General features: G+C 40.2%; 1 protein-coding gene across 1 annotated transcript in view; it reads right to left on the reverse strand.

Annotated features, from left to right (window-relative positions):
* The window catches only part of lekr1 (Leucine-, glutamate- and lysine-rich protein 1), a 98,292-nt gene that overhangs the window by 44,116 nt on the left and 40,265 nt on the right, over positions 1–13,911 (reverse strand). The window contains exon 4 of the mRNA XM_086261121.1: positions 2,358–2,435. Within this exon, the coding sequence (XP_086117247.1) occupies positions 2,358–2,435 (78 nt within the window). The remainder of the gene's footprint in view (positions 1–2,357; positions 2,436–13,911) is intronic.

Here is a 13,911-nt window from a genome sequence, read left to right on the forward strand (position 1 = left end):
GTGTGGCGTTGTTCTGGTGTGAAACAAATAACATACTGTGAAAACCAGATGTAAAATTTTTGAAAGAAAACTGTAAAAGAAAATATCAATTACACATTATGTAAACATTAATTTTTATTGAAAATAGTATAAAACAGCAAAACAAATGTTGAAACTAAGAAATTCTAGTTTCATTTTTAAAGTGTTTAAAACAACTATTCAGATGCCTTTGAACATTGGGGTGATGTCTTAGAGGTAAAGTTAAAGTGATGTTAGTCCATTATTAGCAACTTTGTCTGTTCCAGTTCAGTAAGAGATCTTAGCTAAATCTTCTTCTCTCATTCATCTGATATTCCTAACAATACTGTATGCTATCAGTTACTAGAAACCTTCTACACTTGCTCCAGGGAGATACAATTTAGGCTGACTGGTAGGGATTTAAAAAAAAAAGATACTAATCAATACTAAAAATTGCTATTATACAAGTCAAGACACTCAATTGCAGCAGTATCAATAACAATAGTACCATTTTCACCCCCTCTAGTTGGCACACTGCTAACGACACTTACCAACACTTTACGAGGAACTTTGAGAGGTCAGTAAAGCTCACACCAAATGTTAACCTGGCTGGTGCTGCCTAGCTCCCACTAAGAGCTAGGCAGCACATGTGGGCACATGTGGGCATTCTTAATTTGATAGGATAAAACAATAATTTGTGTGAAAAAAAGAGCTACGTTTATCTTAAAGTGTCATGTGAAATGGAGCGTGTGACAGGCAGAAAGTGGACCCAGAGTGCAGGATTCAGCAGACAGAGATAAACTTAGAATTGCAGCTTTTTTGCTGGTAAAATATCATGAAAACAAAAGCAAAAGTATAACAGGGCTGGCAGTCTGTCTGGAAACTAGAAAGACAGAAGCTACACCCATAACAAGTGAGGACACGACAAAGAATAGAAGGAGATGCAGACAATATATACAGAAAGGTGGAAATCGAGGCAGAGTGCAAATAGATTTCTCCTAAATTTTGACTCATGGACTGAACATTGCTTAAATTCTTTGGTCTCGCTTTGTCACTACAGATGTAGGCAATGTAGGGCAGGTAATAAATTAGTAGGAAAATAATGGAGAAATGTAAAAGTTTCAAAAATCAGAAGCTAAATAAATGACAGCAGGCGACTGAGGATAAAAACCACAAAAAAACAAAGTGTTTTTTGGTGTTCTGCCTTCTTCCTCACCAAAATCTCTCTCACTCTTAAAGAAATATGTTCAGACGAAAAGCACTTTGAGAAACATGAAAGATCACTAGCCCTCACTCACATCTGCATTCGGATACAAACACACACATGCGCACACAAACTCAGGCAGACACACAGACCAATGTAAAGCATGGAAAACTAGAGCAATGGAATAGAACATTCTGTTATTCCGAGCCCACTTTTGTGGGTGAGAGGACGCCGGACAGTTTCCTATTTTCCTGCATACTCATAGATGTGGAAGCACACAATCCAGACACAGGAACACACATGGAGGCGCACACAGGTAGACATACACAGTAACAAGCTAACATTATGAGCATGGCTGGGTTTTACGAGCAATATGATGGGACTGTTTTTGAGAGCTCTGCGGGGCTGAGTGGTTGTTTTTGCTTATTTGGGGTTTGTGGTTTAAGGTGATAAAAAAAATGAACAGAGTCTCTGACGAAACGAGACAAGACGGGACGAGAGGGCAGACCTTGAGCTGGTCGGCAGTGCCTCAGAGTGTGCATGTGTGCGTGCAGGGTGAGGGGAGTACGGGCACTGCTTGTCACGAGAGCCAGTTTTATAATGTCAGATGACATAAATCACGAAGCTGACAGGACCGAATGGAGGAACAGATATGAGCCAGATCTGTCATTGGTGATAAGTCCTAAAACAGTGGAAAACTTGAGACTCAGAGAAAGAGACTGCACATGTTCGTTCCCCATACTGGTTTACTCATTTAGCAGCTTTCGGTATTTCTCATATCCTTTCTCCTACTCTCTACCTCTTCACCTCTTTCATCTGCTTCTGTCCTGGTATTAGCTGCTCATGTCTTTTCCATCCTCTTTTTCTATTTCCTGGAATTAACCACTGGGTCAACTGAATTAACCTTCTCTCTTCTGTTTTCCCACTCTCTATTTTATTGTCCTCCTGCTATCATCTCACACAGTTGTTTCCCATCTACCCTGGACTTCCCTGTCATGAAATTTGTCCAGAACTAAACAGCCAAGCTGGGTGGCGCACGCCAACAGGGTGAAAATGAAACTTTCAAGCTGTTTTTGGCTTCTTTACAAAATCCTTAACACATAACTGTATTCCCCCATGCGCATGCCATTTTACTTTTTCCTGGTCATAAATTTACCTGTGAATTTCAACTTGCTGCTTCTCTTTCCCAAGTATCTGCTCTGCCTCCTCTTTCTTGGCAGCTGTTATTGCCAGTCTGTAGAGGAAGAAGAAAAAGTACAGAATTACAGAAAATCTGTCATTTTAATGAGACTTCCCTGAAAAATGTTCCCATTCAAGTAGTGATCGATGGCAACAATTATTGTGACTATGTGCAATGAACTTATTGGTGTATTATTGCTGTCTTCAAAAAGACTGTGCACCAAGATCGCAATAAAATTACAATAAAATGGCAGTCTGCTATCAGTTTGTAACTGCATGGGGTCAAGTTCGCAATTATATGTAACTTGTTGATGATTCATGGTTAACTGAGATAAGTTAAAAAAATTGCAATTCTGTTGGTGTTAACACACACAGAAATTCACATGTGAACTGAAACTCAGACTATCTTCTTACGCTCAGAGCCTCATAGACTTAAACAAAAATTCCTTCACAATAGTAACAAAGTTGCTGCAGGATAATGATTTAACTGCAAAATGTTATAGGCGATTGGCAACCTTCATTTTATATAAAAATATAAACAAAACACAACCAGTTGTCATCTAGTTGAATCAAGTACCTTATTAAAAAGAGGAACTGCACATGAATTGTGCTCAGTGGTACAAACTGGCTCAAACTGAGTGCAATCTGATGTGTTAGAAATCTGCCTTTGTAGGTATACTATTGTGTGTCACAATAGTAAGCAGACCAATTGCCTCCCACCAGACAACCTGTGCAATAACCTTGCAATCAAAAGTGGTTGTCCAGAGGTTGAGGGTGTTGCAACCTCAATCTGCAACTACTTGCAATCAGTCTCCAGCAGCAAAAAGTCGCAGGTACTCACAAGCAGGTTCCTGTCCTACTTTTACTCAAACTGTGACAGAGCCATTAACAGTGAAGTGAAAGTAGGCCATATCATATACAGAAATACGACCAAGGGACAGTTGGATTAGATGAAATATTATCCCATGAGGAACTTCTAGCCACAGCTCCAGGTGTGTTTTTGGTGTGATCATGGTGATTCATCTAATTACCTCCCAAGAATTCTTTAAAAATGACTAACTACAAGTGCCTTTCATGCATAAACTTCCAGCAGCTTTGGTTTATCTCTTGGTCAGTGTCCTGTGTCTCTGTAGGTGGAGCTGGCCTGTGCTAGGATGTGAGTTTGTGGTTGTCTGTGTCTCTATTTTAGCCGTGGCAACGCTCCCAGTGTGGCCTGTGAGAATGGATGGATGAACGGCTGTGATAGACAGTAACAGCGTCAAACAAAGGCAGCATCCATCTCCTTTTAAAGTGAGAAGAGCCACTTCATTAATGGCTTACAACTATAATTTACTGATGACATGGAGATGGGATCAATCAGGATATGAGAGTAGATGACATTGTGTACTTTTCTACAGGTGAGCTGTCACGCACAAGTTTGTAAGCTGACATCTAATAATTTTTGGATTATTAGCAACAGTCCTGTGAGGTGTAACCCAGCTGTTGGGACTTGTTTATTTTACTGAGTAAGAGGCTGATTGTTTACTGATCAAAAATATGTCCCTGTCATTTTACATTATGTAAAGTCTTCTATTTCACAGTATTAAGGTAAAATGCTAACACATTTTACTGCCAATAAGCTGCTGCAGACAGATATTAGCCAAGGTTAAAAGCATTTGCTGCAGGGCGCCGCTTATACCTTCACTTATAATGCATGCCTATACACATGCATAGATATCTATCAAAGTGTAAGATGAAATGTGTAAACGTAACATTTGCAAGAACTTGCCAAAGTATGTGCATATGTGGATACCCGTTCTTTAGCTGAAGCAGGTACTCAGTGAACGCGCTGTGCTGAGTGGAATGAATAGTTTTACACGTCTAACAATGGCTGCACTTGAACAACTTTGTATTTACACATTAAAAAAGTAAAAAAAAACAACAACATCAAAAAAAATCTGCTCTGTTATCAGTAATGCTTCCACAGTTTGGTTAAAAAAAAAAAGACACGAGGAAGCTAAAGGTTATGATATGTTCTCGACTACTCCTGAACACGTCTCTCATCGTACATTTCCCAGACAGAAGCAATCAAATCTGACATGTTTCTGTAATCAACCCCAATCAGAGACCCATAATGAGTGAGACTGTGTGACCTGGACAGTTAGGAAGCAGGAACAAAACATCCTGTTCTTTCCTAAAACACCGCAAATAACCACTGAGAGCAGGAAGAATAAACATAATAAGCACTCAGAGTTATGCATGGCAGACTAGACAAAACCAGACAGACAATAATCATGAAGCTTAATCAAGAAGTGCAATTTGAGTGACATGTTATGAACTCGGCAGGGGATTTTTCTACTCTAGAAACAAAGGTGAAATAAGCTGTTTAGAGACCCTGTGCAAAGAAAATCTCTGGGAAGAGATGAATTTATACATCAACATTATCTTTGTTTAGGGGACATTTACCGCTATTAGAAGTAAAAGTAAGCAACTACATACTGCCCAGTATGTCTTTTACAGTAATATAATGACCTTTACTTGCTTTATTGTTTATTACCAAGCTATGGGTGTGGTAATGGGAAAGAGTGAGTGCTATTGATAATATACAGGCACGCAGGGTCAAACTTTGAGCAGTGCATCATGAAAGGTGAACCCCACCCAATTTATTTGGACAACCTTTGAATTATACACCTATAGTGAGTAATGCATAATACAGTAATAATAGGCCCTAATCCTCTTCCATGCTTTTGTGCTTTGGTGGGAAAATTTTCTTTATGAGGTGAACTAGATGAGAAAGACACGTCAATACTCATGATTCTCTAAGTGGTGAAATGGAGTAACACATAGAAGAAGAAAAAAGAAAAAGGATAATGATCTCTCCTTATTAAAATGTCTATATGTTATGAGGTATGCTGTATGTGGACTGTCTGATATCTGTGGTGGAGACTGATCTGAAATATATCAAACTCTGTAAGTAATTGAATTGTTAGCCCTACATGTGCTTGTACCGATGTGCTGTACATATTGTACAGATTGGCCCAGGATAACACCCCTGTGACAGCAAACACACGAGAACGTTTGTTTATTGTGTTTAGCTCAACAAAATCAGAGCCCAATTCCTTGTATACACTCTTGCTTGGCCAATAAAGCCGATTCTGATTCTGATCAAAAAGGCAATCAGTTATCACCTAACTGAAAGCTCATGTTTTGCTCGCACAATTAAACCAGCTCTGGTTCTCTTGTGTAACATATCTGCTTAAAATTCTTCAAATAAAAGCTAACTGTTCTCTCGATGTGTGAGAATAGATGAAGCTATGCATGTTTCTTCCCGTGTGTGTGTGTGTGTGTGTGTGTGTGTGTGTTTGTTTGAAGAAGAAGAAGCAGTGTTTAATTCTGAGACAGTGTTTACAAGTAAATAAGTATGCGTGTGACTGTGGCTTAGCCAGCGTGTTGCGTGTGTATGTGAGATTGTGTGAGTTAGTCGTTTCCTTGAGCATTTTAGCCCGTCTGTTTGTATGTGTGCCACTTTCTGACCAAGTCTGTGATCCTTTCTATATAAAATGTGTGTATTTATGCCTGCGTGCCTTTGCTCTTGGAGTGATGGCAGCCCAGACTCCCACTGTTCACCCATCTGTCTCCAGTAGTCCCAAAGCGAGATCAGAATGAACGGTGCCTCAAGAAGTGTGTGTGTGTCCCAATTTTGCCTGTGTGTACAAATTTGTGAGTGCTTTGCATGCGTGAGCTCCAGCTCCTGTTCCCAAGGCAGTAGAATAACTAGGTAGTACCAGCGAGTGCGTGGCGGATTAGAGTACCCCAAACCGGCAGACTAAATCAAGCGCATCATCGAGACGTGTCACGCACACTCACAGGACACGCCAAACACAGTCAGTCAGCCACACACATCAACAATGCTGATCTCAGCCGCAGCGTTACCGTGTCCAACCAAATCAAATGTTTTCCGTTTTGGGGCGTGTATGTGTCAGACAGTTTACAAGTTTGCGCTCCTCTGTGTTTTTGGAGGTTTGTTTGAAGGGCAGCATCACAAAGCTAAACTTATAATCCAGCAGGCTTATTTTCAGCGGCTGACTGTACAAAATGTTCACAGTCACTTTGTCTTTTCAACCCTGATTTCAGTGAAACGTGTAATTGCGATATCTATGACCTTTGGCTAGACTTTATCATTTTTCACTGCCTCTTTTGTTTGATGGGTGAATTGTGTGATTATTACATTTGCTGTTTTATCTGCTGTCCTTTTTCTACAAGCTCAACCTTTGTTTTCAAGCTAATCATCACTGATGTCCTCACAACGGAATAAAAAAAAGACAAAATAATCTGGTGTGATCCCCTGTTTAACCACAAGAGTTAATCAGATTAGAGCCATAATTTTCAAATGAATTTTCCAGAACTTAGGGCTGCAGGCCTTTTGACAGCGGCCGAGGTGAAATGAGTGCATGTCAGAGTGGATTTGGCCTCATATTTACTTTATCTGCGTAAGTGGTATTTTCTGTCGTCACTGAAAGTGACATAAAAGCTTTCCCATATCAAAGTGTCATCTGTTCACCCACTGTGTGCGTTTGCATGTCTGTGTGTGTGTGTGACTGTGTGTTTTTGTGAGTTGAAAGACTGTTTTGATCAACAGCATGGCAGGACATTCAAAGCACAAAGCCATTTTACTTTGAGCAAAAAAGGAGTGTAACACACACAAAGCAATTCATTTTCAGCTTTTCCACGTTTTTAAAGCTAAAAAACACAACAGTGTCCTGTCAGCAGCCAGGTAAATGCTTCAGTAATAACTAACAGCTCTTTAATAAGGTCTGTCAATCAGCTTCTATCAATACTTTATCAGCTAACCATAATCCCTTACTGGAAAAGGCTGTGTGTATGTATGTGTGTGAACACCTGTCCGTATATATTTTGCTTTCCGTTTATCTGGTAACCATGTCAGGGACGCCATAACAGTGATTGCTATCATCAAAACACTCTCATATGCACTCACACATTGAGTCACACACACAGTCTCTCACACACGCACAAACACACAAGTAGAAATCACAAATCAAGTACATCATTTTGAAGCTAATAGAATTAACTCATAGGAAATGAAAATGCATTTGTTTTTCCAGCTTGTATATTTCAGTTCTACAAAACAGCATCCCTTTGTTTCACTTGTGTGTGTGTGTTGCTATGCTACTGCTTCAACAAGGATTTGTTGATTACCAGATAAACTTGTCATATTGTGTGTCTGTGCGAAGGAGGCTACGCCGCAGACACAAGGAAACGCACAGTAATATAGTTGTTTTTTGTTTATCGTGTTGTCATGAGCCCCACAATAAATTGAAGCCCACGTTAGAGCCGCACAAAGGTCCTCTAAAGTTGAGAGCTCTAATGTGTAACTAATATGTACACAGCACAGACAAAGCAGAGACACAGAGAGACTGTTTGATGTGGTAATGTGAACCTCAGCTTGGATCGCTGCTAATACCTCACATGCTGGCTGCGAGCGCTTCTCGACTCTGTACATTACGGCTCGGCATATTACCTAACACATATGTGTGGGCAAACGGTGGATTTGTGTATTGTTTCTGTGGTTGCCACTGGAAACAAGGAATTGAAATAAAACCACATGAGTGAGCACATAACTAATTTACCACAAAATACTTCCTCGTTACAAATGGATTCCTTTTTTATTTGCCATCCATCATTTGTCTCCCCTTCACTCCCATTCTGCCACCTGCAAGTCGTCTTATCATTATTGTAATCCAGCCCCAGGAGTGTGTGTGTGTGTGTGTATATATCTATATATATATATCTATCTCTCTCTCTCTCTATATATATATATATATATATATATATATATATATATATATATATATGTGTGTGTGTGTGTGTGTGTGTGTGTGTGTGTGTGAGTGAGTGAGTGAGTGTGAGAGAGGAGAGAGTGAGTGTATGTGTGAGACAGAATATGTGTGTGCGTGCACGTCTCCCACATGTTTATGATTCATTCTTCATAACTGCCAAGTCTAATTTTTGTTACTGAGTGGAAGTGTAATTATTCTCTCAATTGCAGGTACATACAAGTATATGCAGGCTTGTCCGCATACACGCAGGCTCAGGGGAAGGTAAATACATTGTACACGCAGTTGGGCACTGACATACAGGGAGTGCAGAATTATTAGGCAAATGAGTATTTTGTCCACATCATCCTCTTCATGCATGTTGTCTTACTCCAAGCTGTATAGGCTCGAAAGCCTACTACCAATTAAGCATATTAGGTGATGTGCATCTCTGTAATGAGAAGGGGTGTGGTCTAATGACATCAACACCCTATATCAGGTGTGCATAATTATTAGGCAACGTCCTTTCCTTTGGCAAAATGGGTCAAAAGAAGGACTTGACAGGCTCAGAAAAGTCAAAAATAGTGAGATATCTTGCAGAGGGATGCAGCAGTCTCAAAATTGCAAAGCTTCTGAAGCGTGATCATCGAACAATCAAGCGTTTCATTCAAAATAGTCAACAGGGTCGCAAGAAGCGTGTGGAAAAACCAAGGCGCAAAATAACTGCCCATGAACTGAGAAAAGTCAAGCGTGCAGCTGCCAAGATGCCACTTGCCACCAGTTTGGCCATATTTCAGAGCTGCAACATCACTGGAGTGCCCAAAAGCACAAGGTGTGCAATACTCAGAGACATGGCCAAGGTAAGAAAGGCTGAAAGACGACCACCACTGAACAAGACACACAAGCTGAAACGTCAAGACTGGGCCAAGAAATATCTCAAGACTGGTTTTTCTAAGGTTTTATGGACTGATGAAATGAGAGTGAGTCTTGATGGGCCAGATGGATGGGCCCGTGGCTGGATTGGTAAAGGGCAGAGAGCTCCAGTCCGACTCAGACGCCAGCAAGGTGGAGGTGGAGTACTGGTTTGGGCTGGAATCATCAAAGACGAGCTTGTGGGGCCTTTTCGGGTTGAGGATGGAGTCAAGCTCAACTCCCAGTCCTACTGCCAGTTTCTGGAAGACACCTTCTTCAAGCAGTGGTACAGGAAGAAGTCTGCATCCTTCAAGAAAAACATGATTTTCATGCAGGACAATGCTCCATGACACGCGTCCAAGTACTCCACAGCGTGGCTGGCAAGAAAGGGTATAAAAGAAGAAAAACTAATGACATGGCCACCTTGTTCACCTGATCTGAACCCCATTGAGAACCTGTGGTCCATCATCAAATGTGAGATTTACAAGGAGGGAAAACAGTACACCTCTCTGAACAGTGTCTGGGAGGCTGTGGTTGCTGCTGCACGCAATGTTGATGGTGAACAGATCAAAACACTGACAGAATCCATGGATGGCAGGCTTTTGAGTGTCCTTGCAAAGAAAGGTGGCTATATTGGTCGCTGATTTATTTTTGTTTTGTTTTTGAATGTCAGAAATGTATATTTGTGAATGTGGAGATGTTATATTGGTGTCACTGGTAAAAATAAATAATTGAAATGGGTATATATTTGTTTTTTGTTAAGTTGCCTAATAATTATGCACAGTAATAGTCACCTGCACACACAGATATCCCCTAAAATAGCTAAAACTAAAAACAAACTAAAAACTACTTCCAAAAACATTCAGCTTTGATATTAATGAGTTTTTTGGGTTCATTGAGAACATGGTTGTTGTTCAATAATAAAATTATTCCTCAAAAATACAACTTGCCTAATAATTCTGCACTCCCTGTATACACAGACTCACATCAAAACACTGTATTTGAATCAAGAATGAGAAAAGTCAGCCAGGAAGAAGCAAGCAGAGCATAAAAAACCCCAGACAGTCCTTTCAATGCTCGCACACAAGCAATATCAACCTGTCTTCAGTGAAGTAACCTTTGTCCGTCCATACCTATTCATCAGTGACTCATACAAAGGGAACCCCTTTGTATGAGCCATCCTCAAATCTATTTTTGCCTCAAATATAGCGATGAACTTTTCAGTTCCCTTATGTTCTCTTAACTCTTTCAGATCAGCAAAGTGACACAAACTAGTGTACCACCTGACTGGGTCCAACCTCTCTTCATAACCCCCTGTACAAACAGACTTGAAAATGCTAGATTTTCTTTAGGCAAACAATCACAGAGTGTAAATGTTTCTTTTGTAGAACTGCAGTTGCTTTGCGCAGAAGTCAGGCACCAGATGGTGATTTTAATCTAAACTTCAACAAGAATTAACTTTGTTACATAAAAAGGTTTGCATCTGCTTTAGAAATCATATGTAACAACTATAAGTCTTGATGCATGCTCAGTCATCCAGTTAAGGAAAAGCTTCTGTTCATCTCGACGTAGCATTTTCCGTGGGAGAAACGTTTTGTCACTCATCCAAGTGACTTCGTCATTCTCAGCTGACTGCAGGTTTCCCCAATCTTATAAACAGTACATTGATTGCATAATGACTTAATGTCAGTTTCTTGATCATTAATATGCAAATTGTCATGACCACTGATCGACAACCACTGATCAAAGCCCATTGATCAAAGACTACTGATCATTAATCAGGGGCCATGAGTACCATTCACAGAGAATTGGGGAATGGCTGCAATCATAGCATTGTAAGATGGTGTAAGATGTACCCTTAGCCTCCCTCCTCGATTCAGAGATGGTCATTGTCTTTTCACGTACATAGCCTCCTTGACTGCCCGCTCAGCATTCCTGACTATCAAGGACGTGTTCTGGACTATAAGACTGCCCTTAAAGGTTCAATTTTGAACATTAATAAAGCTGCAATCAGCTGTTTGTAATCTGAATTAGAGAAAGTAAACACTCTTTCAATTCTAAGGCTCTACATATCAGGACATAGTGAAAAATCAACTGGTTGTTAATAACTCTTAAAAAGAAACGCTTCCACAAGAATTAATAGCAAAGCGATGTTAATCAAATGTAACTTGATTAACTAATCATCAGCATTTGTGAGCACCTCTATGAAAGCAGACGTTTTGCCTAACAATCTGGAAAGTGTTACAAGACCATTTCCAAACATATGGAAGTATAAATCGTTCTACAGTGAGAGATTATCCACAAGTGGAAAACACTCTAGACAGTTACCAGGAATTGAGGTCCCAGCAAACTCATCTCAAAGTCAAACCGTGCAATGCTCAGAGAAACTGCAACAACCCAAGAGCTACATCTCAGACTCTACAATGCTCAGCTATCACGCTAAATGTTAAAGTTCTTGAAGGTACAACTGGAAAAAGACCAGTATAGCTTTTGTGGAAGGGTTTCCAGCAACCCAGCAGAGCACCGCATTAACAAAATTTCAATGAAGAAAAGCTGTCCGAAACAAAACACTCACCACAACAATGTAAGACACTGATTGAGTCACACAGAAAAGAATTACGTCGTTATTGCTGCTAAAGGTAACCGACTGACTCCATTGATTCTGCATTTTGGGGCCGATTAATTAAAACTAATAAATCTCACTTGTTGTTGATCATCTGAGATTGTAGTTCCAGATGATCTTTTCATTATCATGTCCTGATAAAAACCTTACAACTGAAATAAGGTGCTTAAGGTGAGCTTTAACACACTAAATGTGGGGCAAAGAGTATGCTTGTGTGGCAAGCACAACTAAACTAAATAAAGACTAACACAAACGATGCACGGTAGCAGTTTCCCCAACTCAGTCACTAAGTAAGCACATCGCACGTAACAGAAGCTGAAGTTTGTTTTTAAGGCTTTTGACTGTAATCAGCTTTGGGTTTTGTTGGTGATGCATCTGTAGATCTCTTTGAGCTACTTTTTATTGTGAGACCAAAATGTGTTTATTTTTTTTAAACTAGAGCCAATAAAAATGTGGAACATTGCCTCAGCATGTGATCCCAAGGACAAGCGATAAAAATGCTGCAGGCTTCATCTGAATGATAGAAGTAGATTGTAGGAACATGAAAAGTAGAAGTCCACAGATGATGTGAGACATCGTTGGGCGAAAGCTGGATATGACGTGCTTTTCTGGTTTCTAATATGAACTAAAAACGGCACTTATCTCTTTCCCTTTCTATCTTTTTAATCTTTACTCATCAACACCAAAACATCTCCAGCTTGTTTGTGCTTGAACTTGCGTAGCAGGTGACATTTTAAAACCAGGTTTAATTGCACTGCGCACATGACGGTTTTTCTCACCTTTCTTTTTTCTGTCACACGCTTGTTACACAGACACACGCACGCATTCAAACACACGTGTCGTCAAAAAACACTCGAGGTCAGACAGGTGACATTTTCGGTTAGGTTTAGCTTGTGTAAAGGGGTGGGGTTTCTTTTTTGGTTATTTTTGTAACGTTACCAGTCAGGTTCTCCCACTGAATGTGCACACACACTCACACACACACACACACACACACACACACACACACACACACACACACACACACACACACACACACACACACACACACAGAAATCTCCTATCCTGTCAGATCAACACAAGATCAGACAGCTAACAGATTATCAAAAGAAGCAAAGAAAAACCTGTGTGAGGGTTTGGTTTCAGTTTGTGTGTATGTGGGAGTAGGAAGGCCAGTTCAGGGAGGTCTGATCGTGTCTATGTTCTGGCTCAAGAAGAAAAACAGTATTAAAACAGAGGCAGTACCCTCCTGGCATGGAACATTCATTCATATCTGTATAAAAAGAAAGAGACTCCATTGCTGTCGGCCCATGCTGGCCTCTCACTGAGTCATTACCTCTGTCTGAACTTTGACATCCTGACCTGCCCTTGGCCCTTAGACTCCGACTGTGTGTGCTTTTGTTTGTGTGTGTTGTGTACATGTGTTTTTGGCTCCATGAAGAGACGCCGTATGAGAGAGAGAGATAATCAGCTTTACACCAGATTGGGGATTGGCTCACCAGTCTATCACACAAATAACAACATACGGACACCCTAAAACCCAGCTTGCCATATGAGCACAACGGCTTTGGTGTATACACACACACACATACACACACACACACACATACACACACAAACTGTAAATTACAGTAAAATATCCATCATTAACCAACCCATATTGGAAGCTTAAACCAGACTTTGGCATTCCTACTGTATATTGTAATTTCTTGGTATTTCCTTATATTATTCTAATATACTAATTATTGTTTTTGCCAGATAGTATTTACAATGTTCCCAGTGGGTACTTAATAGGTAGTGAGCAGTAAATCAAGCATTCACATTCACCTAAGGCCAATTTAGAATGACCAGTTAACCTAACAAGCATGTATTTGAACTGTGGGCGGAAGCCAGAGTACCAGGGAGAACATGTACTTCACTCATGTACTACACTCTGTTTACACTATACAGTACTACAGTATATACAGTATATACAGTCACTATCCATTATATGATCTGAACGTTTAAAATGAAATCGTTTGGTATAATAAATTCCCAGTGTGCTTTGGTCCCAATCAGTTCAGCCTACACTCACTGGGCATTTTGTTATGTACACGGTGTTAGCACTGAGTTTAACCCTCTTTTGCCTCCAGAACTGCCTCAGTTCTTTGTGGCACAAATTTAGCAAGGTCCTAGAAATCAGC

Source organism: Aulonocara sp. 'chitande type north' Nkhata Bay, linkage group LG14 (genome assembly GCF_057382095.1).
Source record: "Aulonocara sp. 'chitande type north' Nkhata Bay isolate Kocher_YH1m ecotype deep benthic linkage group LG14, A_spYH_male_GT1.1, whole genome shotgun sequence".
Taxonomy (NCBI): domain Eukaryota; kingdom Metazoa; phylum Chordata; class Actinopteri; order Cichliformes; family Cichlidae; genus Aulonocara; species Aulonocara sp. 'chitande type north' Nkhata Bay.